Source organism: Streptopelia decaocto (genome assembly GCF_964273445.1).
Source record: "Streptopelia decaocto genome assembly, chromosome: 6".
NCBI classification, from domain to species: Eukaryota; Metazoa; Chordata; class Aves; order Columbiformes; family Columbidae; genus Streptopelia; species Streptopelia decaocto.
The window spans coordinates 51,508,338-51,535,577 of record NC_138660.1 but is presented as its reverse complement, the minus strand read 5'-3'; the positions used below and the strand labels follow the sequence as shown (position 1 = coordinate 51,535,577).

General features: G+C 62.7%; 2 protein-coding genes across 5 annotated transcripts in view; both read left to right on the top strand.

Annotated features, from left to right (window-relative positions):
• Positions 1-4,476: 4,476 nt before the first annotated feature.
• Positions 4,477-10,245, top strand: DES (desmin). The gene is made up of 9 exons (XM_082056689.1): positions 4,477-5,138; positions 6,873-6,933; positions 7,136-7,231; positions 7,320-7,481; positions 7,573-7,698; positions 8,409-8,629; positions 8,766-8,815; positions 9,099-9,181; positions 9,307-10,245. Exons 1-9 carry the CDS (start codon positions 4,570-4,572, stop codon positions 9,346-9,348), a joined length of 1,410 nt encoding a protein of 469 aa, XP_081912815.1. The 5' UTR covers positions 4,477-4,569; the 3' UTR covers positions 9,349-10,245.
• A 2,927-nt stretch (positions 10,246-13,172) lies between these two features.
• Positions 13,173-27,240, top strand: part of SPEG (striated muscle enriched protein kinase) — a 38,613-nt gene continuing 24,545 nt past the window's right edge. Inside the window, exons 1-4 of one of the 4 annotated variants that reach the window (XM_082056274.1) lie at positions 13,173-13,303; positions 13,444-14,050; positions 26,455-26,544; positions 26,753-26,948. In XM_082056274.1, the coding sequence (XP_081912400.1) occupies positions 13,642-14,050; positions 26,455-26,544; positions 26,753-26,948 (695 nt within the window). In that variant the 5' untranslated portion in view covers positions 13,173-13,303; positions 13,444-13,641. Of the gene's footprint in view, positions 14,051-19,891; positions 21,339-24,669; positions 24,710-25,488; positions 25,520-26,454; positions 26,545-26,752; positions 26,949-27,240 lie in introns of those variants that run through there. The other 3 variants (XM_082056276.1, XM_082056275.1, XM_082056277.1) reach the window with 3 other exon arrangements.

Here is a 27,240-nt window from a genome sequence, read left to right as displayed (position 1 = left end):
TGCCCAGGGGTGCCCGGCATGGGCAGGACCAGTGGGAGCAGGGCACCGTGACCCTGTCCACACCCCCTGGCAGCCCGAGGTGCTGTGCAGAATTTGCTCCGGCAAGCATTCTCTAGGGCGGCTGGTGGCTCTGTGGATGGGCAGCTTGCAGCTGAGCCCCGCTGGAAAGGGTTAAGAGAGAGATGGTGCAGGACGGAGCCTGTAAACACAGACAGAGCTCCAAGGAAGTGCCACCCCCTTCTGCTGCCTGCCAGGCTGCCTGGGCCCCCTCCCTGCCAGCCCTGCCAGGATGAGCACAGAGATGGCACCCGTACTGCTGCAGAGGGAGCAGTGAAGGTGGTCCCCCCCACAACCCAGCCCACGTGTCTGAGCATGGGAAAGTGAAATCACTGCCTGGGCATTGCTGGAGGCTGAGCGAATGGCTACTGTGCCTTACATGAGCGGCCAGTGATGCAGTGGGTAAGCACTACCTCATCTCAGTGGCATGAGTGATGCTATCGAGGCCTGTGGGAGGGCAGATGGACACCTCAGCATCCTCATGGACCATAAGGCCAGCCATCCCCACATCCACGTGGACTGCAAGGGCAGCTGGGCACCCCCAGCATCCCTGCAGATATCCCCAGCCTGCCCACGGGCTGCGAGGACAGGTGAACACCCCCAGCATCCCCACAGATCACAGGGCTGGCTTGAGATGAGTGATAGGGGCAGGCATATGCCTTGAGCATCTGCAGGGACATGGAGGTAGCTGGTCTTCTCCATTATCTACATGCCACTGTGGCATTCTCGTGGACCATGGAGGCAACAACTCAACCTGAGGACCTACATAGACCCAGAGGAGCAAGCAAACACCCCTCAGTGTCTATACGTGTTACAGGGGATAGCTGGACACTCCCAGAATCCACACAGGCCACAGGACAGCCAGGCACTCCCAACATCCCTGTGCCACTTGGAGACAGGCCATCATCTCCAGCATCTCCATCACCTGAGGACACAGGGATGGGGACCGTGGGCAGTCAGATGGGCTGCAAGCCCACATTGCCGGCCCTGAGCCCTGGGGCGGGCAAAGACATGGCAGCAGCTAGGGTGAGCAGTGGGCAGGGGCCTGCAGCCTGCAGGGCACCCACCAGCTCCCGGGATCCTGGCAGACCAGGCTGGGCCACAGTCCAGGCAGGGAAGGAGAACTAACTCTTATTTAGACAATAGCACAAAGCCTGGGTCTGTCAGCGCTGGGGAATGGGCCGCACGGTCCTTCCCTCTTAGGGTAAAGGCGCCTGGAAGGCTCATGGCTGTAAAAGGAGTGGGACGGAGGGAGACGGCCGTGGGCCAGGCGGGAGGAGGGATGGACACCCTCACTACTTCATTCCCATCCCTTCACTCACCCCAGAGCCAGGGCCAGGCGTGATGTGGGCGCGAGGGCTCCGGTGGCAGGTTATGAGGCCAAGGAGGGGCTGGCAACCCATCCCCGCATCCTGCCCAGCTCCAAGCCCTGAGATACCCACAGCTCGAGGAGGCTGTGCCCAGCTCCCCGCGTGGCTTAAATCCTGGGGGAGCAGCAAGGAGGGAGGGCTGGGGAGGAGGAACGGCTGCAGGATGCAGCTGGCTTTGCTCAGGGAGATGTCATGACCAGAGGGAGTTGTTTGACATTCCAGCTCTCAGTGCCTTCCCGGCAACAGCCTCATCCTATGGCCAAATGGGAGCTGGGGCTGGGCCAGCGCGGGGGCTCGGGAGCTGCTTCCCAGGCTCCGTCGGTCTGGGTCAGCCTGGCCTGGGATGGAGCTGCGGGGAGGCTGAACAGGGCTGGGCATGGAGGGAGGCAGCATCCCTCGTGCTGTCTCTCTGCACTGCGTCCCTACACCACTGTTCTCCACTTTTCACAAGCCCTGGGGACTCAGCTGGCACAGAGTGTCTGGGGCCATGTCCCTGGATGGGACTTTGGCAGTGTCCCCGGCTCCTGCTCCTTGCCCCCTGCTTCCCGTGCCGCCAGGTCCTGCATGCAGACGTGGCTTTCCTAAGAGGCTGCAGAATGTCCAAGGCATCTGTCCTCCCCCTGCCAGACATGGGGCCCCTGCCTGCACAGAGACATCCCGGAAGGCTGTCATGGCAGCTGAGGAAAGGCCACTTCAAACAGTTTGTCCCAGAGAGGGGTCAGGAGGATGCTCTTGGTTAACCCCTCTGAGCGCTTCCCCTCCTAGCGCAGTGCTCAGGAAAGCATTTCCCTTCCCTGGGGCATCCCAGCCCTGCACCTCCCTGCTCTGTGGGACAGGGATGGGGACAAGGGCTCGCCAGGTCTTGCAGGAGGGGATTCCATCACTGCAGCCCTACCTGAAGCATCAGAGCAGTGTGCTGAGCTGGACACACCACCCTGGGGGCCCATCCTCCCCCACCCAGGGAGACAGCAAGATGGAGTCATGGGAAGGGATGGCTGAACAGTGCATCTGGCACTGTGCTGGCCCAGACCCCTTTGGGTCCCCCATGCTGGTGTGGGACCCACCTGCCCTTCTGCATCCCAGCTAAGAGCTGGCATGTCACCCTGCCCGCACTCGCAGGGCAGGCAGGGCACACATGCGGGGCTCAGGGATGCGCAGGGTGTGCTTGGAGCAGGGCCAGGAGGAGAAAGGATGCTGTCTGTTTTTCCATCTTCTCCCCCCCGCCCCCCACAAGCCCCCCCTTCCTTCCATCCATCCTCCCCCCTGCGCTGGGATGAAACAACCCCATCTGGAAATACCTTCCCTTTTAAAGGCAGGCTCCGCCAGGCAGTGCGCACCCTCCGGGAAGCTGCTGAATTATGCTGTGACTAGGTGGCCAGGAGGGCTCCAGGGATGGGGAGCTTGGGGGGGGCAGCCTGGATGTGTGACATGGAGCCTCTGCCCACCTGCATGGCCGTGGGGCTCAGATCTTTGCCGGCCCTCCAGGTGGCAGGGGGTGGCGGGGAGCAGGCAGGAGTGCCTCCCAGAGCCAGGGCAGTTGAGGATGCTGCTGTGACCAAGCCCAAGCCTTTGCCATGCCAGTGCTGGCACGGGAGAGCCCTAGCACCGCTCAGCATCTGCATTACAGCTGGGATGGGGGTCGGAAGGCTTGGGTTCAGGCAGGCCTGAGCTGCTGCTGAGTCACCCGGTGGTACTGTGGTCCCCTCTGTCAGGTTCTCTAGGGACAGAGGCGCTGGGGCTCTGCCAGCTGATGCCAGCCAAAACAGCTTGGCTTGGGCAGGGCTGGGGCCACCAGGTGTGCCGGGGGGCCTGGGAGGAGGGGGTGCTGCCCAAACAAGGACCCTTGAGAGGGTCCCCCAGCACAGCCCCCCCCTTCATCAGAATGTCCCCTTTAGCTTGCATAGGTTTGTGTGTGGCCCCAGGGGTCCCTGCCCTGCCCAAACACCTGTCCAGGAGGTGGGAAGCTGTTTTTGGGATCCTGGAATGAACTGTGGTATTCCTTGTTTGGGGAGCCGGGCTGGACTTTGTGGTCCTCAAAGTACTGTTAGGCCAAAGTGGAGGCTGAGGAGACACTCAGAGCCTGCAGCACCCCAGGATGGCCTGGGGACCTTGTCCCACTCTTGGGTGACAAGGACCAAGGAGGGGCTGGGGCTGTTCTGCGCAGGTTCCCTGTCCAGCCACACTCTCCATAGGCCTAGTGCAAGAAGGGTTAACAGGGTGCCTCCCCCGGCTATAAATAAAACGTATGTCCCACGCGTATGAGCTCGGAAGGCTATTTTGGTTGGGTGCCTGCTGCTTCAGGAATGTGCTGGAGCAAGGACCCGGGGGGTGACGTCACCGCGACCACTCTGGACCCAGCACCTGCTTGGGGTCACTCAGCAGCACCCCAAAAATGCCCAGCCCCAAGCTGGTGCTCAGCCCTCTGTATCAGAAAAGTGGCTTTGGGTGGTGGGTCAGCACAAGCTCACTCGGGGCAGGGTCCCCACACAACATCCCCTCCCCAGGGCTCTCTCTTGCCCCCTCTCTGGGTAGTGGGGTTGGAGTTTGGCCCCGCATGGAAAGCTGAGCCTTGTGCTCTTGCTGTGGGGTGTGTTGAGGCACCATTCGGGGCATTTTGTGGTGCTCAAAGCCAGTTTGGGGACCACAGCTACCAGGCAGGGGGTCTGGCTCAAGGAAGGTCAAGTCACGGTGTGAAGGGCTGAGTCCCCTGCTTTCCCTCCCAGCATCAGCCCAGGCTGTCTCTCTGTCTGTGTGGGACCCTGGGGGTGGCACTGTACCCCTATGGGATTCTGACGAGCCTCTCAACCCCAGAGGCAGGGAAGTGTGGTGGGGTATATTGGGGAGGCTGATACACCGTTGGGGTCTGGGGGTGCCTGAGGTTCTGTGGGCATTGTTGTTGTCCACCCGAGGGTCCGCAGCCCAGCTACATGAGCAAATGAGGGGTGGTGGGCGGGGGCTGGCTGCTGTGCCCCCCCAGCAGCAGCGTCCCTCTGCTGCCCGGCAGCAGGAGGGGCGGGTGATGTCAGCAGGATACAAATAGCGGCCGCGCGGGTCCCTTCCCGACGCCTCGCCGAGTTGCCGGCCGCTCGCCAGCCCTGCCGCCTGCTCCCTGCTCCGGCCTCGCCGTCCCGCCGCCGCCACCATGAGCCAGTCCTACTCCTCCAGCCAGCGGGTCTCTTCCTACCGCCGCACCTTCGGCGGCTCCCCGGTCTTTGGTGGCTCCCCGGTCTTCCCCCGCGCCTCCTTCGGGACCAAGGGCAGCAGTGGAAGCTCTGTCACCTCCCGTGTCTACCAGGTGTCCCGCACCTCGGCTGTCCCCAGCCTGTCCAGCTTCCGCACCACCCGTGTGACGCCCCTGCGCTCCTACCAAAGTGCCTACCAAGGTGCCGGCGAGCTGCTGGACTTCAGCCTGGCCGATGCCATGAACCAGGAGTTCCTCCAGACTCGCACCAATGAGAAGGTGGAGCTGCAGGAACTCAATGACCGTTTCGCCAACTACATTGAGAAGGTGCGCTTCTTGGAGCAGCAGAATGCCCTCATGGTGGCCGAGGTGAACCGCCTGCGGGGCAAGGAGCCCACCCGCGTGGCCGAGATGTACGAGGAGGAGCTGCGGGAGCTCCGGCGCCAGGTGGATGCGCTCACCGGCCAGCGGGCTCGTGTTGAAGTTGAGCGCGACAACCTGCTTGATGACCTGCAGAAGCTCAAGCAGAGGTGAGGAGGGGTCCTGGTGTGTCCCTGTGGGCATCCATCCCTGCATTTCCATCCCTAGGGATGGGCAGTGGCAGAGCTCGACCTGGCAGCCCCTCAGTTGCCCACTGCCATCCTTGTGCCCCATGCTCAGAGCCCATCATGGCCCTGCTCCTCTGTCCCACTCACTGCATCTCCAGGGTGGGGGAGAAACTCTGCTCTGCCTCTTGCTGTCTGTACCCACCTGCAGGGTGCTTTGCTGGGTTCCAGGTCCTGGCAGCGAGTTTTGGGAGGGAGAAGGGCACCCGTGACCTGCTGCATCAGTGCTGGGTGCTCCCCAGCCCATAATGTGGGGTGGGGGGAACTGTCCCAGCTGTATGGGGCAGGGCGAGGGAGGTGCCAAAAGCCTGGGCATCTCAGGAGAGCACCCCAAATGCTGCCAGCCCTCGCCAGGCACCCAGGCAGCACCCAGCAGGCAGGATGGCTCTGGCAGCAGGGGTGTCCTCTGCACCCTCCCCTTCAGGCTGCTGAGGCCAGGCTATGATGCCATGGGACCCCCAGAGCTGGGGGACTGGAGTGCTGCCCCTGGGGCTCCCCATCCTCACTCATGCTTGTGAGGGCTGGCCAACCTGTGGGTGCACTGAGTGCTGTGGGATGGACAGATGGGCAGAAGCAGCCAGGCAGGCGGAGGCAGGAGAGAAGATGAACTGGGGGGGTGCTCCACCAACTGCAGAGGAGAAGACGGGAGGGGAGGAAGCAGACGCGCTTCCGCAGACCAGGGATGCTCCAGGCCTGGGTGTATAAAGTACCCCAGGAGCAGTGGGGACCCCCAAGGATGCTGTGGGCCTTGTTGGTGGCAGGGAGGGGGCTGGGGCCAGGGGGGAATAGCCACAGAGATGGCCAGGCTGAGTGACCCCCAGGGACCGACCTGTGTGGGGGCATCTGGCAGTAGGTGTTTGGTGAGAGCTGCTTGTTCTGATGCTGGTCCATGCCTTCCCTCCTGACGTCTGTGCCCTGGGGACCCTGAGTCCCCATCTCCTGAGGGTGACACTGCCAGCTGCCTGCCCCTTGCAGCCTCAGCCTCTGCCTCAGATGGGGTGCCTCACTGGGGTGCCCCTGGGCAGAGCCCCTGATGCTGGGAGGCTGGGATGGCAGTATGGAGGACCCCTGAATGTCAGAGGAGGAGCAGGGCACAGAACAAACAGGTGTCAGGTTCCTGTCACCCCATGTGCCAGCATCGCCTGGGCACCTCCTTCTCCTCCCTGCTGCCTTCTCCCTGACCAGCAGCCTGTGGCACTGTCCCGCCCCTGGCCCAGCCCGGCTCCCCAGCCCTGACCTTGGGCTCACCCCCCAGCAGTCTCTGCTCCATACCCCCATCCCATAGCATCACTCAAACCCGCCTGTCCTCCTGCTGTTCCCAGGACGGCTCAAGTTGGTGGCCACCTCTTGGGTCCCCTGTGCCGGATCCTGCACCTCATCCTGCCGGCTGCCGGCCACTCTCCCCTACAAGGGCCGGAGCAGCGCGTGTGGCACCGAGCTGACCTCATGTCTTTGTGCTCTCTCTGGCGTTGACTATAATAGGGAATGGGAGGAAGAGCCCCTGGCCCCCCGCCAGCCTTCCCGCGGCCTGCCGGGAATGCAGGACAATCTGTCGTCTTTCCACCGGGACACACTGGTCTGGGGGGCGGCAAGGGGGGACATTGCTGCAGGGGACAGGGCTCACTCTGGGTGCCCCTGACCTCCTCTCTCTGCCCCCAGACTGCAAGAGGAGATCCAGCTAAAGGAGGAGGCTGAGAACAACCTGGCTGCTTTCAGAGCCGTGAGTACCTGTACCCACCGTGTGGCATGGGACCCCTACCTCCCCTCCCACCCCCATCTCCCCCCGCAGACTGGTCGCAGCACCAGGGCATGGCCCTGGGCACAGCTTTGCACCCTCAAGCCCCAATGCATGGTCCCTGTGCTCCCCCCACGCACCCAGGAATGTTCACCCCTCTGCTACCCCTCACTCTGTATCCCCTCAGGATGTGGATGCAGCCACGCTGGCACGCATTGACCTGGAAAGACGCATCGAGTCCCTGCAGGAGGAGATCGCCTTCCTCAAGAAGGTGCACGAAGAGGTAGGTAGGAGGTGGCCCTGTTTCCCATGGGTACCTTTGAGGTTGGGGAAGGGAGCAGGTGCCCTGAAGCATCACCTTGTCCCTTCAGGAAATCCGAGAGCTGCAGGCTCAGCTGCAGGAGCAGCACATCCAGGTGGAGATGGACATCTCCAAGCCCGACCTGACGGCTGCACTGCGGGACATCCGAGCCCAGTATGAGAGCATCGCTGCCAAGAACATTGCTGAGGCTGAGGAGTGGTACAAGTCCAAGGTGCAGTAGGCAGCAGACTCTGGGCTGGCCCCGGTGCAGTGGGTCCCGGGTGTCTCAGTGGCTGTGCCAGCTGACCCTTGCCTCTCCCCAGGTGTCTGACCTGACACAGGCGGCCAACAAGAACAATGACGCGCTGCGGCAGGCGAAACAGGAGATGCTGGAGTACCGGCACCAGATCCAGTCCTACACCTGCGAGATTGATGCCCTCAAGGGCACGGTGAGCCATGGGCAGCGTTGGGGAGACCCCCAGCCTCTCTGCAAGGACCTGCTGCTCTGGGCTGCTCAGGGACCTCTGAAACATACTCTTCCCAGGTCTCTCAGTTGCTGCCATCGGGGCACTTGTCCCCTATATTTGGGCTGCGCCTCTCTCAGTGACAATCTGGGCCTCTGCGAGGTGTTTTGGCAGAGGCCAGGAGCCAAGGCACAGATTGCAAAAGGTGCCCCAGACTGTGAGGCTCCAGGTGGGCGGGCGCAGGGCTCGGGGTGTCTGGTTGCAGGCTGAGAAGGTGGTTGCAAACAAACAAGGCACAACAGTTCTGCTCCAGCAGAGTCACAGTCACAGGAGCCAGCCAGCAGTCACCAGAGTAGCAGTGCCCCACCCTGAACAGCTGTCTGGTGCTCCTGTACCTCTCTGTGCCCTCCCACTGGGGTAGGTTGGTTTTGCTGGGGGGCCTGGGCACCTGAGCAGATGGTTTTGAGTTTGCCTACAACCTGCCCAGCTTGCTCATGCCAGACCCTACTGCCCAGCACTGGGCAGACAGAGGGTGATGGCCACCCATCATGGTCCCACATTAGCTGGACCCAGCCCAAGGCTGACCACAGCTCTCCCCAGGTCCGTGGCTCTCCCCTAGGACACCCTCAGCTCCCACCCAAGGTGTCCCCTGGCCACCTCGGCTCACCCCCTTACTGAGCCCCCTGTGTTCCCAGAACGACTCGCTGATGCGCCAGATGCGGGAGATGGAGGAGCGCTTCGCAGGGGAGGCCGGTGGGTACCAGGACACCATTGCCCGGCTGGAGGAGGAGATTAGGCACCTGAAGGATGAGATGGCCCGGCACCTGCGTGAGTACCAGGACCTGCTCAATGTCAAGATGGCTCTGGACGTGGAGATTGCCACATACCGCAAGCTGCTGGAGGGCGAGGAGAACCGGTGAGCAGTGAGGGGGCAGGACAAGGCAGGGGGACCAGCAGGGTCAACCTTTTTTTTTTGGGACTCCCACCCCGTGAGCAGCTTCTCAAGGGCTTGGGGCATTGGATGCTGAGCTTTCCCCTCTGTGTCCCTACAGGATCAGCATCCCCATGCACCAGACCTTTGCCTCCGCACTCAATTTCCGAGGTGAGTACCACTCTATGAGGAGGGGTGCCTGAGACGTCTTTAGGGGTCCTCAGTGTGGGGCTAAATCTCCCTCCTGGGGGGCTGCAGCCAGGCTGGCAGGTCAGGGACCCACAGATGTCACACTGAACCCCTAGGGTGGGCGCACTGAGATGGGTGCTGCCACAGGCTGGGGCCGGGGGGGTAAGACAGGGCTCATAAAGCTCTCCAGTGACCTCGGCCCCACTGCTCTGGACCCATGTCACACGTTCCGATGATCCCATTCCCTGTGTCCTCCTGCCTGCAGAGACCAGCCCAGACCAGCGCGGCTCCGAGGTGCACACCAAAAAGACCGTGATGATCAAAACCATTGAAACCCGCGACGGAGAGGTGCGCGCAGGGCAGCACCGGGGGGTGACGGGGAGGCACAGGGGACAGAGTATGGTACCTGTCCCCATGCCTGGGGCTCTGGTGCGGTCATGGCATGGCATCTCACCATGCTTCTCTCCCGGCAGGTGGTGAGTGAGGCGACCCAGCAGCAGCACGAAGTGCTGTAGAGGAGGCTGCCCCAGCAGCCCACCGGCACCTTCTGTCCCTGCCTCCGTCTCGCCGCCAAGCCCCCCTCCTGCCCCCCACCTCGCCCCTGGCGCGCTCCCCCAGCACTGCCCGAGGGGTCCCCCTGCGCAGCTGCCTCCAGACCCCCCGCGCCTCCCGGGCTCCCTCCTTCAGCTTTGAAAGGCTCGCTCTGCTTTCGCAGCTTTGCAGCAGCAATGCCAGCGTCAGGATCAGGCCCGGGCCGGGGGGGACAACAGGAGGGAGGGAGGGGACGAGCAGAAGGGGCTGGGGGGAGCAGGTAGTGGCCTGGGCCGTCTGCCTGGAGAACCGGATGGTCCCAGCAGCAGGTTCTGGATCCCCGGCAGCCCCTCCCGCGCTGGGCACGGGCTTAGGGTTTGTCATGTGGGAGAGGGGATCCATCCCCCCGCACCGGCACTGCTGGCCTCCCTGGAGCTGGCACTTCTCCAGGTGGACAGCAGCGGTGCCAGGGGTGGGGAGAAATGGGGTCCGGGTCAAGTCCCCATTCTCCACCCTGCTCAGAGCCAGGGTGCTCCCAGCCTGAGTCCCCTCCCAGTCCAGAGGGGCTGGGGTTCTGTGCTCCCCCCGGCCCCAGAGGATGCCCCACGTGGCAGCGAAGGGCAGCGCCCGCCCCCCCATGGTGGGGACCCCCAGCAGCAGAAGGCTGTGTGGGGCCAGGCTCGGTGAGCTGAGAGGGTACCTGTAGGTGGACACAGGAGAGAGGAGGAGTGAGTGAGTGGGAGAGAGGGGGGAGAGAAGGACAGGAGCTGGAGAGAGGCCCGGGGGCCAGGGCAGGTGCCCCCACCCCTCACCCCACTGCACCTCCACCCCACCGCATCTACATGACTCTTCAGGCGGCTGAAATAAACAGCGGAGCATCACCCCTTCCTCCTGGTGTATCTCTGTGGCAGGGATGGGATGGGGTGGTGAAGAGGTGGCATCCGGGAAGGGCAATGCATGGACCCCCAGGGCTGGCCTAGAGTGGACTGGGTGGCCAGCATCCCCCTGATCCACCACAGAATCACAGAATGTTAGGGATCGGATGGGACCTTGAAAGATCATATAGTTCAGTCCCTCTGCTGGAGAAGGAACACCAAGATGAGGTTACACAGGAAGGTGTCCAGGTGTGTTTTGAATGTCTCCGGAGAAGGAGACTCCACTACCCCCCTGGGCAGCCTGTTCCAGTGTTCTGTCACCTTCACTGTGAAGAAGTTTCATCTCATATTCAAGTGGAACCTCATATGTTCCAGCTTGCACCCATTGCCCCTTGTCTTATCATTGATTGTCACTGAGAAGAGCCTGACTCCATCCTCGTGACACTCACCCTTTATATATTTGTAAACATTAATGAGGTCACCCCTCAGTCTCCTCCAAGCTAAAGAGACCCAGCTCCCTCAGCCTTTCCTCATAAGGGAGATGCTCCACTCCCTTAATCATCTTCATTGCCCTGCACTGGACTCTCTCCAGCGGTTCCCTGTCCTTCTGGAACTGAGGAGCCCAGAACTGGACACAATATTCCAGGTGTGGTCTCACCAGGGCGGAGTAGAGGGGCAGGAGAACCTCTCTTGATCTACTAACCACCCCCCTTCTAATACACCCCAGGATGCCATTGGCCTTCCTGGCCACAAGGGCACAGTGCTGGCTCATGGTCATCCTGCTGTCCACCAGGACCCCCGGGTCCCTTTCCCCTACACTACTCTCTAATAGGTCTTTCCTCATCTTATACTGGTACCTGGGGTTGTTCCTGCCCAGATGTAAGACTCTACACTTGCACTTGTTGTACTTCATTAAATTTTCCCCCGCCCAACTCTCCAGCCTGCCCAGGTCTCGCTGGATGGCAGCACAGCCTTCTGGCGTGTCAGCCACTCCTCCCAGTGCCTTAGGCTGCTGGTCCCCCAGAACACAGAGGTGACTCAGGCTGAAGATGCCCCAGCGTGTTTTGCTGCCCCTAGTGGCAGGTTTCCCAGTTGCACTGGGTGGGCAAGCCCTGCTGACATCAGTGTGTGCAGCAGTTGAGCCCTGAGCAGGTTTGCAGGGGCTCTGGGTTGATTGTCCCCTGCCCCGCCACCCGCCCATACACCCAGGTCCTCACACCATGGCCTGGTGGCTCTCAGCCCCACAGCTGCCCCTTTCTGCCCTAACCCAGGCCAGCTGTGCCCCAGAACCACACCTGTCCAGGACCTCTCCAAGCCGCCCCTGCCATTGCCACTGACCTGCAAGTACAGCCATCTTCATCCCAAATCCACCTCTGCCCCGGCACCACGCAGGCATCAAACCTACCACCCCGTGCCCACTCCCACCCCAGTCTCAACCTCCAGCCTCAAACTGCCCCCTACACCCTCTCCCCCCCAACACACATATCCCTTTCCCCGTGGTTGGGGTGTGGGGCTCTTGGCTTTGGCTCCTTTGCCGCAGTGATGGGAGATTCAGCTGGGGAACCTGGGTCTGAGCATCACACAGGGAGAGAGTGATCTAGGGTTCCTGTGGTCTGAGAAATGTTGGGGGATCCACACTCCCCAGCCACTGAGCAGAGGCCTGGGAGGGCAGTGGGCTTGACAGGGGGTGATGTTTTAGGGACAAGGCAGCAGTGATAACGGGGCTGGGAGATCCCTGACTGAGAATCTAGTGTGGTGAACCTCAGTTTTGGCCGCGGGGCCAGCTGGGGATGGGGGCGTGTAGGACCTTAAGCTCTGTATCCAGCAGGTGGCCCTGTGACATCGAGGATGGTCCGCAGGGCTGCCCGGGTGAGGGACAACACTTCCCTCCCTGCCCTGCTCAGACTCTGCCCCTGGGGCTGGGAGTGACAGGCAGGGGACAGAGCAACCCTTTGCCCGCAGGGCAGTGCAGGCAGGAAAGAGACCCCCCCCAGGGCTCGGGAAGCTTCTCCTCCAGCCTCCTGAGACCCTAGGGTTTGCTCAGCTTCTCTGCAGCCAGGCTGGAGGTCTAGCAAGCCATCCTGCTCCAGCGCACCCCAGCCACCCAAGCCGGGGGGATCCCGGCATCTTCTTGGCGGTGATGCTCCACTGATGCTGGCACCCTTGGGCTGGTGGTGATGGGCTGTGCCAAAGCCAGCTGGGCTGGTTTGCAGCCGGGAAGCAGCGTGCCGTGTCGCTTGCCTCCTGCTCACCCAGATTTACAGCCCCCAGCGAGGGCGGCCAGGGCCAGGTGCCGAGACGTGTACTGTCGCGCCAGGAGCTGGGGAAGCCCTGCCTTGCCCGGGGGTGGTGAGGCGGCACAAGGCACAGGCAGTCCCTGGTCAGTCACCACCTGGAGCACAGCATGTGGGAGCTCTCATGGGGTACCCCAAACCCCAGCAGCAGGGTGCCCCTGCTCCAAGCATAGCTTCAATGGGGGGATGGCTGGGAACTATACTGCCCAGAGCAGTGAGGCAGGGACTCGGTGAGAGAAGTGAGATTTTGCTGTCTCCCAGCAGGGTGGATTTGGGGTGAGCAGGGTTGCAGGGGTCCCCCTCTTTGCTGCCTACTCGGGGTGGGGCAAAGGGGCCTTGCAGGGCTGGCGTCTGCCTGGGGTCTCGCGTTGCAGGAAGCATGACGGTGTCCTTTCCCTCCACATGCCACCAGGGTCTCTATGTCCCGATCCGGTGACACCGCTGGAGAAGGGGAAGGCGGGGAGGAAAGCTGGGTCCCCCCCGCGAGGCTCACTGCTAATATGGAAAGGTGCTGGCCCCTTTCTATCTTTGCAAGTGGAGCTGGGCTGCAGGGCCAGGGCGGCAGGCGCGAAGAGGGGGAGCCTGGCCAAGGAATGTGACATATCAGAGGCAGCTGCCACTTCGGGAGAGGGGGCAGAGGGAGCGCAGCTCACCGAGGGCCGCGCGCGGGACGGGACAGGCAAGGGGGGGACACCACGGCCCCAACACTGGGACAGCTCTGCAGACAGTCGTCACTCCCGGGACTCACACCCAGGCCGGTGGAGCAGCAGGTGCCGAGGTGCTGGGCGGGCTTGGGGTTGCAGCGGTACATGGGGTGTGGGTGCTGCGCCGCACCAGACGCGTGGTGAGTGGTGCTCGGCAAGCAGCAACCCGAGCCCCCGCCTAAAAATAACCCCTCGCTTGCCCACAGTCCTGCGACCTTCGGGGCTGCATCTGGTTGGGGAGAGGCACCAAACCGGACGGCACCTGGACTGGGGGGCCACCGCTGCCCTGGCACCCCTTGCAGGCACCCAGCACCCCGGGGCTGCAGGCAGGGGGAGAAGAGGGGCACGGTACTGCTGGCTCGGCGTGGCGGGGGTCACAAGTGTGGGCAGGGGAGCTGCAGACCATGCACCGAGCACAGGGACGTGACAGCACGAGTAGGGCTGGTGGGGAGCCCCGGGCAGCCCCGCCGAGCCCCGGCATCCCTCCAAAGCGCGCCAAGGTCACAGCAGAGCCGGGGGCACCGGAGGAGGGCCCAGCTCGCCCTGCGGCACCATTTTTTGCACGAAAGCTGAAGAACGCAGCAATCGGCACTGGCTGCGACATACGGCTGCGGGTGGTGGCGGTGGGCAACCCTCGGCCCAGCCTCCGCTGGTACCGAAATGAGGAGCTGCTGACCCCACATGAGGAGGAGTACGGCACCCTCTGGATCCGGGACAGCAAGAAGGAGGATGCTGGTGTGTACACCTGCATTGCCGAGAATGAGCGGGGAGAGGCCATGACCAGCGCCGTGCTGGCAATCATTGACATGGAAGGTAAGGGCAGTGTGGCCGCTGGTGTGGCTGTGCTGGCACAGCCATGGGCACAGGTTTGCCAAGGGTGGCAGCGGAGCTTTACAGGCTCCCGCCGCAGTGCATGCATGGGGCCAGCCAGGGCTGGCTTTGCTGTGTCCACCCTGCTGCAGGCTGGGGTGCCCGGTGCTGGCAGCACTGGGGCAGCTCTCTGGCCTGGAGTGAGCATGTGGCTTCAGCATCCGCTGCCAGGACAGGCAGGGTGCCAGGGCTGGGCACGGAGGTGCCGCGAGCATGTGATGCCAAGCCTGCTTGGGGCAGGAGGAGAGAGAGAGAGAGCGATGCAGCTCAGGTGCAGGGCACCAGTGGTGCCACCCTCTGCAGCCACTGACATGGTCCCCCCTACCAATTGGTGCCCCTGCAAAAGCCACCCCCGTGCACCTGCTGCCCACGGGCAGAGTTGCCTTTGGCATCACCATCACAGCTGTACCAGGCACTGGGGCTGCACTGGGAGAGCTGGAACACCCCAGTCGTGGGGCTGGGGGGAGGAGCCTAAGACTGCAGGAGGCAGAGCTGTCAAGTGGGTGGAGCCTGTGCCCTGCCGCGGGCAGGGGCTGACGGTCAATTAGCAGAGCTCGAGGAAGCTTTTGCTGGCCCCATAGAGCCCTATAATGTGCTCCTCTGGTGTGCAGGGCTGCTGTGAGCTATTGCACGGGTGGGCCTCATCCTGCACAGGGGCCAGGCAGGTTTGGGCATTGCCTCCTCTGCCCACTTCCCTGGGACGTTGCAGACCTAGGGGTCGGAGACTGTGTGGTGCTGGCTGGTGGCACTGCTCTAAGATGCAAACTGTGCTGTGTTGGGACAGTGGGGACAGCGAGTGAGGGGAGTGGTGCTGAGCCCTGAGGCTCTGAGTAAGGAGCCAGACCTGGGGCTTTGTGGCATACTGGAGATACTGCACCTTGAGGGGGCAACTGGGTGGCAGTGGGGTGGCAGAAGAAGCCTTTGCAGTGCTGAAGGGGAGCAGTGGAGGAAGAGGAGGAGCTGCTCTCTGGAGGAGTGGCATTTGTAGGATGGAGGAAGGTGTGTGTGCTGCTCATGGGCCTGGTGAGGGGATGAGGGAGGAAAGAAGTGTGCAGGAGGGGTCATGCCCTGCAGTGGGTCTGCGTGGGTTTACTGTGCGTTGCACCTTTGGGGCCCGTGGCACAGTGGGGTCGGATGTGCGGTGCTGTGCATGCAGAGTGAGACGTGCACTGTCCCACAGGGCGGGAGCAGCCTGCCCTGGGCGGGGGGCAAGGTGGGGAGGATCACCCTGTTCTCACACTTCGTGTGCAGCTACACCTCTCCACGACACTGCCGGCCCAGGCCCCCCCGCCTCTGCCCAGCGGTGCGGCACCACCTGATTTCCCCAGGTGCCCGTTCCCGTTGTGCTGACGCACTTGTCCCTGCTTCCAATTCCCAGCTGCTGGCCCTCACTGCTACCTTTCTGGAGCAGCGGAGGAGGGGCCAGAGCAGCCAGGATTGCCTAATGTGATGGATGAATGTCACCCTGCCCGAGGCGCTTGGCTGTGGCACTGCCATGAAGCGAACAGTTGCCTAAAATGCCGGCCCTGGGGCAGAGTGCCTCTGGAGCCATGCAGGCTCCCGGGCACCGGGCTGGGTGAGGAGCGTGACAGCCCCTGGTGTGACTTTGCCCCTGTCCCAGGGCAGAACGGTCTCCATTGTGTGCTCTGACAGTGACAAGGGAGCACTGTGTCCTGCTGGGTGCTGTAAAGGGGTGCTGGTGTGGATGTGATGGGATTTGGTGGGGAGTCCAGCCCTATCACCTGGCCCCATTGCAGGGCGCTGGCACTCGGCATGTTGTTTCCCTGAGGCCATTTTCTCCTTGCTGGCAGCTGAGCGATGAAACGGGCCACGGTCTGAAATGGAGGAGCTGTGCCACCACTCTGCACCCACCTGCCCTGAAACCCTGCCAGGATGTGTGCTGTGGCTCACTGACCTCTGGCATGGGGGTCCTGGCTGCTCAGGGGCTCCTCACACTCCCCACCGAGACCCAGCTCTGTAAGGATGGTGGAAGTTCCACTGGTGGCTGTCCTGTCCCTGTGCTGGGCAGGGACATCCCGTCCTTGTTCCCTGGGAGTCCTGTGAGCTGGGTCATCGGCCAGTTATGGGGCAAGGGGATGTGTGTAAGGTGTCCGGGCAGGATGAGATCTTTCTCTGTCCTTGAGGCCCCAGTCCTCTGTGTTTGGAAGGTATTGGGGTGTCCTTGCTCTGTTCACCTCTGCTGGGTTGTGGTCTCTGGTGGTCACAGAGCCTGGTCCTCTATCTTCTCAGCACATGGGCCAGGCTGCATCTCTCCGTGGGGCCAGCATTGGCTCTCTCTAAGGTGGCTCCCGGTCAGTGCTGGTGGGGTGGAGGGGCTCTGTGCTGCCTAGCTCTACATTCAGCCCCAGCAGCTCCTCCTGCTCAGCATTCCCCCTTGCTCGCACAAGCTCGATTTAGCTCTTCTAATCCCTTGCCCTGAATCTGTCGCTCCACCCCACTAATGATTTTCTCCTGCTCTTCTCTCAGGTTCCCCGAGTGCGTCAGTGCCCAGTGTGGGGAGACCATGTGTGGCGCTGGCTGGGCAGCTGGGCATGGGGGTCCTGGGGTGTTCCACCTCCACTGTGTCACATCTTCCCTGCCATGTCCCACTGCTCTGGCCTTCTGCTGCTGCAGGTTCTCCCTTGTGCCCCAGCTCCATAGGTGAAGGTGGGGTGCATTGGCCATTCTCACTCCAGCACCAGGCTGGTCCAGGTGCTTCCCAGGTCCACCCAGGGACCCTGCAGACCCTTCCAGCCAGCCCTGGTCCCCACCATGGTTCCATCACCCCCAGGTGCACTAAAGCCTGTATCACCTCTCAGCTGCATCTCCTGAAATTTTTTCCTGTAAACTGGATTAAATCACCTCTTAAGAAGCCAAGCTAATCTCCTCGTATTGCCCAGCCCTCCCTTGTTGTGCCAGTGCTGCCTGACCCTCCCCGCCTGCACTGCCTCTTATTTCAAGGTTGGATGTGTCCATCTTGGGCTCAAAGCACAGGGTCTTGCTCCTCTTGCCTCCACCTGCACTCAGCAATCAAACCTCCTTGGAACCTTTCCTCTACGCAGGGAACAGCTTGCACCAGCCTGTATTTGGGGGCAGGGAACAGGGCAGGAGCTGTCTATGCATGGTGGCCCTGCATGGCCCTTTCCAGCTCAGAGTTACAGAGGGGCAGCATGGGCATGCTTTTGCGGCTGGTGGTGCACAACAGTGACAATGGCATACTGGTGGGGATGGCTGCACTGACAGTGTCCCTGGTGGCTCAGCACCTCTGGCCATCTATCTCAGTGCCTAATTTTAGTCCCTTACTTTGCAGTACTGTGCCCATGTTTAATGTAAACTGCCCCTTCCCTCCAGAGCCCCTGCCAGCCATGCTCAGGGTCCAAATGGGATCTAAAACCTCCTTTTACCATGTCCTTCCTCCCATGGGACTCTCTGAGGATGTCTCAGTTTCCTCTGATTGTCCCCCCAGCTCCAGGCCACAGCAGCATCTCGGAGGAGCCCAGGATGCAGCAAGGCTCCAGCGCAGGCTGCCGTGCCCCACTGTGGAGTAGGCACCGTGCCCGGCTGCGCCAGTGCAGGGGCTGCCTGTGCAGAGCAGAGGTGGTGCTGGTCTCAGCCGATGCAGGGACAGATCTCTGGATCTACGCAGTGCAGGGGGGGCGAGGCTGGACCTGGCTCTCAGGATCCTGGCAGGGCTGACGGGTGGGCTGGCTGTGCAGTCCCCAAGCACAGCCTCGTGCCTGGGGCTGTGCCTGCTCCTTGGCCCTGTGGGTGACACCGGGGACAGCCCATGGACAACTGTTGAAGACCTGGGCTCCCAGCTCTGCCCCCAGCCACCTGGGCAGGGGGCTGGCATGGCAGCCACGTGTGCCAATTCCCTGGCCTGGGGCACTGCGGAGTGGAGGGGCTGCTCCCCGGCGAGCAGAGCAGTGGGTGCAGCTGTCCAGTCAGTCACCTCCACCCCTGCCCTCTTGCCCGCTGCCGGGGGGTTATTTTTGCTGAGGAATGTGCCATCCCCTCAGATTCTGGCAGGCTGCAAGGCTTGTGTTACAGGCGAGAGGCTGAGACCCAGGCCCGTGGGCGGGTAAATATAGCACCGCCGCTCAAGGCTGTGTGATGGGGCGACAGCTTCTTCCTCCTCCCAGGGCTACCCAGTGCTCCCTGCTCCCCTCATGACTCTGATGCCAGGTTGCTGGCTTGTGCCCTGGCATGGTGGCCCTGGGAAGGGACTAGTGCTGTCTGCACTCCTGCTGCTTCCCCCCTGCTCTCTGCACTCAGCGCCTCAGGCAGGGGGGATGCCAGGAGCGGGTCTGGCAGGACAGGGACAAAATGCCTCCTGCTGTCCCACTCCATGCCAAGGTCATGTTGCTGTCTTGTGTCCCCATGTCCTCTGCCTGAAGCAGGGACTGTGTGCTTGGGCATCCTTCGAGTGGTGGCAAGGGGAGGCTATGCTGCGAACAGCAACTGGGGTGTCTCTAGCTCTCAGGAGAGGGGTCACAGCAGAGCATCGCTCTTCTCCATGGCCAGAAAGCTGCTGCTGTGCTGCCCTTCCCTGTGATGAGGACCACCCTACAGCATTTATTTACCCCTGGGGATGGTCCTCACCTCCCCAGGCTCACAGCACAACCCCACCTTCCGCAGATTGTCCCCAGCAGCTCTGGGAGGTGCAAAAACAAGAAAGATTCATGCCCAGCCCTCCCCCTACCTGAAATGGCTGCATGCACCCACCACCATCAGTTATTGAAGCATGGAGACAGCTGTGGACTGGGGCTGGGCAGCTGTTGGTGCTGTGCTGCAGGGGCAGAATCCGTGCAGAGCTGCTGGGAAGGTCCAGCAGGGCGTGGGGAGCTGCAGTGCTCTCAGCAGTGCAATTAACGCTGCATGTTGAGGAAGTGTTTGGTGTTTGCTTGCCTTGGGGCTGATGTGTGTTTGGCAGGAAAAGCTGGACCTGGGTGGTGATGGGGCCACCTGCTCTGGCTCTGTCACTTGTCCATGCCATGGCCATGCTGGCCCCTGTCCCCTGCCCTGTGTCCCTATCCTGCAGAGGAGCAGGGCTGTGCCAGGGCTGCCCCAGAGCTGGGGCTGGGCACAGGGACTGCCCCGGGTGCAGGCTGTCGTCATCTCCCACTCCACACCTTCTGCAGGGACACCAGCTCTGCCCCAGCAGGATTTGTGGGTGCTGCTGCCTCTGGAAAAGACTTTCAGGCCTCGCACAGGTGCAGCCCCTTGGAGGTGACCCAGCTGCCCCTCGGGGGTGCAGCATCTCTGGACCACTCCTGGCGCCTTTGCTGAGGGATGGTCGAATGCCTCTGCCAGGGGAGATTCCCTCTGTGCCAGCTCTAGCATTCCTGGGATTTGACATGCAGGGTCTCCACGGAAACTCCGCAGCATCATTTGAATTGTAGGACTGTCAGAAATGTTTTATAAACAGCTCCTTTTGTACTGGATAATTTGCAAGTTATTATGGAGCCATGAAAAGCCTCATGTTGGGAGTCACGGGCTGGGAAGGGAAGCAGAGAAAAGCTGCTGGAGCTGTCAGACATCATGGGGAGTGTGGTGCCTGTGTGCAGCCCTGCATGGGGCAGCCAGCTCCCCAGGGGACAGGTGAGTGCCATGGGGACAAGTGCTGGGTGTGGAGGCCTCCAGCTGTGTCCCAATGGATGTTCTGCAGTTGGAAGGGGCAGTGCAGGCAGGTGGTGGGGCTGGTTCCTTGGCAGTATCTCCAGGAGCCTGGAAAGGGGGCTGATGGGTGCTGTGAGGCTCAATGGCTAGATGAGCTGGGACTTGTGGGGCTGAGACTGCCCCTCCAGCTTATTTGCAGTGTGATCCAGAGAACAGGGAGAGGCTGGCAGGGCCGGGGACACTCGGCCAGGGAAGACATACACAGCTTGTGTTAGCACCCCAGGAGCACCAAGAGGTCTTAATGGCCCTGACCAGCCTTACCAGAGACCCACAGCCACAGTTTCTGCCCACAGCCCAGGAGCCCCATTGCAGCTCAGTTCCTGGGCACCCAGTTCTGCCCTGAACTGTGCCATGCATCTTCACCCCAGGACGAGAGGAAGTCTCGTGTGTGTCATACAGCATGGACAGGGACAGTGACTCACCTCACTGGGTCAAGCTTATATTCCCAACAGCCATGAAGCAGCAGTGTTAGCCCAGGGCTGAGCAGGGAAACCAGTCCAGCTATCCCTTGTGGGTCCTGAGGCACGCAAAGGGCAGGGTGCAAGCTCTGCCTTAGGCATTGGGGCTGGAAGCTGTGCGGTTCACACGGGGAAGCTGTGCAGTTTGAAGGGGTGGCTCATGCCGTGGCACGGGCAGTGCCAGGCCAGCAGGCTGCTGTGAAGGACTGTGCCCATATGAGCTCTCCTCCATGTGCAGGCGGGTCAGCAGTGCTGGGACCCCCGCCCTTGTCTTGTTGAGGGGTGTCTGTGTGCATCACTGATGGCTAGAGGATACGTGGGCTGAGTGAAGGCTGAAGGGGTGCTGGTGAGCTTGGATTTTGGTGGGACAGTGCTGTGGCATGCTGTGGCTGCACTGCTGCGCTGTGACAGCAGAGCTGCCCTATATGGGGGCACTTTGGGGGCAGCACTTGGAGGGCAGTTGTGTGCAGCGCTGGTGTGGTGTGTTGTTATACTTGTACCCTCGCAGGGGTGTGTGTGTGAGCTGCGGTGGTGGGCTGTGCCCCCGGTGCTGAGCACGGGAGAGAAAAGCAGTTCCTGCCCTGGGTGGTGGGGCAGGATGGACCGATGGCAAGGGACAGTGGTACAGCCACATCGCTGGGCAGGGGCTCAGACCCCTGGGTGCCGTGGAGCCAAAGCCAGCGGGGGTCAGGTCGTGTCTCCGCCCCAGCCGTGCCCGCCCCGCGCCTATCCTCGTCCCCCGCCACCTGTGCCCTGCCTGTCCCCCGCCGCTGTCACTGTGTGCCAGGGCTGGCGGAGAGGCGGAGGCGAAGGCAGGCGGGGGAAGGATGGAGGGAGGAGCACTCCAGTGATGCTTCATGCTCACAGCTCCAGCCCTCCCGAGAGCCCAACCTGGCGAGCCCCTTCCTCTCCCTCCGCCGTCCCCGGCTGCCGGCGGTGGAGGATGCTCGGAGCATCGCTTGTCCCCGCGGCGTGCTGACAGCGGGGACCCCGCCGGGAGCGGGCTGGCGTCCTGCCGGGCCTGAGCCGGTGTGGCCGGGCCAGCGGGGCTCTGCAGAAGCATGAAGAAGATCTGGGTGAAGAAGCGTTTCCAGGTGAGGGCTCCGGGCTGCCGCGTCGGCGGGGGGCGGGAGGAGGGGGCAGTGCCGGGGAGGGGGAGCGCGTCGGGATGGTTATGCGGATGGTGATGGAGGTGTGGACGGGGATGGGGGTGTCCCTCCGGCCCTGCCTCTGCCACCCGGGGCTCCCCAGGGCTTCGCCCATCGCTGGCTCCAGCCCCGCTTGCAGAGCCGCCTGCTGCCTGCCTGTCCTCACCAGCCTGGGCAGGAGGGCAGAGGACAGGTGCTCAGCACCGCCTGTGCCAGCAGCCAGGTTGGGACCCCCGCCGAGGGCTTCCCCCCATGCCACCTTCTCTCCTCTCCGCCCTCTGGAACCGGGGCGGCAAATGGAGGCTGCTTGATGGCTCCCCCCAGCCCCGCTGCCGGTGGTCACAGAGCTGGAGACGAGGCTTTGCATGCGTCATCCCCTCCGCGTCAGGAGCATGCCTGGCACCGGCAAGGCTCCTGCGCGGGCCCCGCTGCACGCTCTGCCGCCGAGCAAGGAACAAGGACGTCACTTGGCCTCGGTGGGGGGCGGAGGATGGGGGACATCCTTCCAGGAAACCCTCTACCCCCAGCTCCCCTGGGGTTTGCAGGCCCACCTCGCTGCTCCACCCGGTGCAGGGTGCGTGGCTTCCCCACTGTCACCCTGCCTGGTGGCCCAGCAGGGGCTGGGGAGGGGCTGTCACCCTCAGCCCCTTCCCAGGGGCATGGGGTGCAGCAGGGGACACAGGTCCCCAGGGGTGCTGGGAGCGAGGCATGAGGGGTCCCTCTGGGGCAGGGTGGGTGGCACTGCCTGGCTGCCCCATCTGCCCTTGGGGGCAGCAAGCCCAGGGACTTGCCTGCGTGGTGAGGCAGGGTCCTGCTCGGCTGGCTGAGCGTGAGGGGCACTGGGACACCCACAGTGGCTGTCTCTCTGCGCCAGGCAAGCCACCCACTGCCACCCCACTTCACCCCATCCCTGCTCCCTCTCTGCCTGTCCTGCACCAGTGGCACCAGTGCTATCTGGTGCTGGACCCCACATGCCAGGCAGCGGCAGGCTGCAAGGGCTGTGTGCCACGGCCCCAGGAGCACCTTCTTGGCCCTGACTCCCCTTGGCCCCATGGCCATGACTAGGGATGACCCATGCCAGGGCAGTAGCCCAGCCTGGACAGGGGAATATGTGCCTGGCATGGGGGAGGGAGGCAGCACCAGGTCTCATCCAGCTGACCCATAAGGCAGGGCTGAAGCCAGTTGCTGATCCCAGCCAGCCCTTTGCCCCACCTGGGGCTAAGTATGCACTGAGCAGTCTCCTGGGACTCTGCCACCCCTTTTCCTGGGGTGCTAATGAAATCCCAGGCAGGGAGCACATCCCCCACTGTCCAGCTGGCCCCTTCACCCGGACTCCAGCCACATAGAGAGCCCCGAGCTGCTCCTGCCCCCATTCCACCTCCTGGTTTGGAGGTGACCCTGCACCATCCAGCACTCACCCCCTGCCAAGCTATGGGTGGGTGCTGTGCCTTAAGGGTCCGGCTGCAGGATGCCCTGATCTCATAGGGACCTGTTGTGGGGCAGAGGGAAGGGGCTCAGCCACCCCACAGTGGGTGATGGAGCCCAGCCCAGGCCTGCTGGGTGCAGTCACCATCTTTGATGGGGAGCTGATGGCGCTAGTCCCTGGGGAAGCCACAAGAGCACCCGATAATGGCACTCAATCGCATTTTCATTTTTTAATGGGGGAATTATCCGCCGATGGTGCAGTTAATCACTCATCTCTCTTTCCCTGGCCTGGAAGACGGGCTGCCAGCCAGAACCAGCACAGTCAGCCAAGGAAGGGAGGTGAAGCCTGGCTCAACCTGAATACAAATGTGTCTCACGCAGCCACTGCCCTCTGCCCAGCACCACACGCAGGCAGGGGGCTGGTGGGAGCCCACAAGTGCTGCCCATGAGCAGAGGCTGCTGCTGCACTGGCAACAGCTTTGGGGAATGCAAAATGAGCCTGCTGCCCTTCTGAGGGCAATGAACGACTGACCATACTCGCCTGGCTGTCCCCGGGGGTTGGCTGTCACCAGGGGCTGTTTGTCTCTAGGGGCTGGCTGTCCAAGACCCTGCCTGGGAGCTGTGGGGAGGCAGGAGAGGCTGACCAGAGCAAAGGGCTTCAAGCAAGCTAGGTGTGCAGCCCTAGGCTCCGTGCTGGGGAGACAGCATGGTGTGTCAGTGTCCTGGGGAGAACCCATCACCCAGACTAGCTGGGAAGGATGCTCAGACCTGGCAGCCCAACCCTGCCTGTCTGCACACTGCATCCCCGCTCCTCCCTGCTTTGGACATCACCCCATCCCTCTGCTTCCCTGGGAGACAGTGTAGTTGCATGCTGGGCCTGGCAGCCAGCTCACTCTCGGCTGGTCCCTCTCTCGGCCAGCAGGTGCCCGGCCCTGGGCTGCAGCACAGACGGCAGCCAAGCTGGCAAAGAGCTCCCAGCACCTCTGCCCCGCGCTCTGGTCCTGCCTGCCTGCCCAGATGGCGTGAGGGAGAGCAGCCCCCCGGCCTCCTGCCCCACGCAGACAGGCTGGTCCGATGCTGCCTGTGCCAGCCAGCCTCTCTCACAGCTGGCACAGCCTCTGCCGGGGATGGGGGATGCTGTCCCTCTGCTGGGCTGGTGCCCATGGCGGTGTCTGGGCCAGTGCCTGGAAGACACTTTGCTGGCACGCGTGGTGGCTTCGAAGGGGCTGCAGAGCATTTGGCCACCTGCCCAGGCAAAGACCTTGCTGCAGATGGTGCTGGCTGCAGGCAGTGGTGCTGGGCCAGTCGCACTGCCCAGGGCTGGCACCCCCTGGGCATGGGCAGTGGCACACGGCTGGGTGCATAGTGTCTTCCCTGTTGGGCATGGGCAGTGGTGAAGGAATGGGTGCGTGGTGCCATCACCAAGGGCTCTGTGTGTGTGTGTACACACACGTATGCACACACAGGTGCATGTGAATGTGTGCAGGGCTGGGCATGCGCCACACGTGTCCACCTACACTCATCCATGGCTGCGTGCACGGGGGTGCGTGCCTGGGAGTGTGTGCCTGTGGGTTCTCTGTGGGTGTGTGCCTGTGGGTACTCTGTGGGTGTGCAGCCAGGGGCAGGTGTGTGAGTGGTGCTGGCTGTGCCCTGCCAGCAGGATAGTGTCAGTGGCATTGCGTGTGTTGCGCCAGTGCATGTGTGTGAGCAACTGGGGGTGTGTGTGGTGCTGCATGTGCCATGCTGGGGTGTGTGCGTGTGGGTGTGTGGTGCTAGCAGCGCGCGTGTGAATGTGTGAGCAGGTGCATGGTGCTGTGCCATGGGTAATGCTCTTTTCTTTTTTCCTTTGCAGAAGACTGGTCACTCGCGGCGCTTTGGGCGCTTCACGCATGGTGCGTTGAGTTACCAGGACCCGGCTGCCCCCACCACCCCAAGCGCACCGGGATGGGGTCTGGCCCCACTACCTTGCCTTGGGGGATGGCAAGCAGAGACTGGGCTGCAGCTCGCCAGCCCCGAAACAGGGTCCCAGTCAGCTGGTGGCTTCTGGTGTCCCCTGCAAGGCCAGGCTGCTCCTGGCCCTGTAGCTGCAGTTCCTCAGAGGCTGCCAGGCTGTTGTGGCCAGGCTGGGCAGCCTGGTGTGGTGGCAGTGCACGGGGCAGCTGGCAGTGTGCCGGGCTGCAGAGGGGTGGCGTGGGCTGGGGGGGAGCAGTGTGGCCACCCACTGCACTGAGGCATGCAGTGGAGGGGAGCGCTAGTGGGGCAGGGGACATGTCCCTTGCCATAGGGTTCTGTTGTGGCAGCTGGTGAGGGCTCAGGCAGTGCCAAGGCGGAAAGGCTGGCTCTCCCTGGCTGCTTTGGTTGGCTTTCCTGGGACAGGTCATTAGGGCGATGCTGATTAGGCCTGGCCACATCCTGTTTGTGGGGAGGCTTTCACTGATGTCTTACCCTGAGCATCCCTGCTTTATCAACCAGGGCTGTGTTTTGTAGCAGCAGTTGCCACCAGTGGGGCAGGGGATGCACATGTACGTGCTAGAGGGAGGGTGCTTGTGCATGGACACATGTGTCCGCATGCCCCAGCACCCTCAGGAGTGCCCATCTGGGGCACTGGTTGGAGGGGTCCAGCCCCAGGCTGCGGTGCCCTGTGGAGAACAGGGATGTGTGACGCCAGCAGCTCCAGGGACAGGAGATGGCTGTCTTGCCAGGTAGGATGGGTCCATGGCAAGGGGATGGGATGGTGTCCTGCAATGTGCTGGTGGGACGGTCTGTGTGCGAGGAGGGTCTATGTGCAGCACTGGAGCGCTATGTGGTGAACATGGGTAGAAAGACGAAGTGTAGTGGGGAAGTCTGGGGAACCAGACTTGTTTCCACACCCTGTGGGCACCTGGCCCCTGCCATGGGGCTGGGCAGGGCATGGGGTGCTCCTTGTGGGGTCCTGAGACAGGCAAATGCCCAGTCCTGGCCCCATGCCTGGATCCAAAGCCCAGCACAAGGTGCCAGGCACTCCGAGCTGGTGTGGCCCACCCAGGCACTGCCCCAACAGGTCCCTGCCCCATGGCAGCATGGGGAGATGCTGGGGACAAGGTCTCTCCTCGCTGCCCCCTGCATCTCTGCAGGCCGGGCCGATAACCAGGTGTTGATGTCTCTCTCTCTCTTGCTGCCCCTATGGAAGCGAAGTTTTCCGCTCCTGCAGGAAACAAAGCTACGGTAGGAAGACTCCTGCCCAATGCCAGCCCTGTCCCCAGAGCAGGCCCTGTGCCCCATTGCTGCTGCCCTGCCCCATTGCTGCCACTGTCCCCCAGCCCTGCCTCCCCATCCACACGCTGCCTCCATCAGATGCATTCCCACTGCTGACATTCATCTCCCTTCCTCCCATCACCTAACTCTGCTCCTGCCCTCTTTGCCTGCCCTCCCCTTCCTGCCCTTGCCCTTCTGGACTTTCCCAGCCCTGGTCCTGCCTCTCCCTGCTGGCAGCTTGTCCTTGCAGGTCACAGTCATGCTCCCTGCCCAGTGCTGCCTCATCCCAGGGCTGCCTGGGCACAGTTCTCCCTGGAGCCAGTGGGTCTGCAAGGAGCAGCGCCATCCTTGCCTGCTGTCCCCATGTTCCCTCACCCCCTCCTCTCTCCCCACCCCTCCTCAGACTCGGAGACGGGTGAGGATGAGCCCAGCGATCCCCAGGTGACGCAGCGCAGTGAGTTCCAGGATGAGACGGCCTTCAGCACCCCCACAGGTGAGCAGGGGGCACCCCACTGGCACCAAGCCCCAGCACCTGGTGCTGGCCCTGGCACCCCACAAGGGCTCTGCTGGGCCAGCTTTGGGGTCTCCATGTCGGGGGAGGGCTGTGATCCACCCCTGCAAAGTGGAGAGGGCTTGGGGCAGTGGGTTGCTGCCCCAGACACCCTGGGACACTCTGTGTCAGCTCACCCCTCTCCTTGCAGGTGGGTCCGACACCCTTGTGGACGCCTCCATGAACACGACGCCGACCTCGGTGCTGGCCCTGTCACAGGCAGAGGAGCGCTCCAGCTGGTCGGGCAGCCAGCAGACAGTGGTGGAGAAGGAAACGGATGCCAGCCTCTCTGCACGGGGACCCTACCTCCGCCCCGCTGCCTGGCAGCAGCCGCAGGGAACCCCAAGGCAAGCAAATGCGCCGGCCCCGCGTGGCACCGAGGTCCGTCACCTGGGCGTGGAGCCGCTGGTGCGGGCATCACGGGCTAATCTGGTGGGCACGAGCTGGGGGTCAGAGGATAGCCTTTCGGTGGCCAGCGACCCCTACGGCAGCGCCTTCAGCCTGTACCGAGGACGGGCGCTCTCACTCCATGTGTAAGTAGCTGGGGAAAGCATGCGGAGGGGACATCGCACTGGGGCCATCTCTTTCCAACCCCCGCAGCCATCTCCTCCCCTCCGCTTGGGCTTTCTTTGCCTTCAC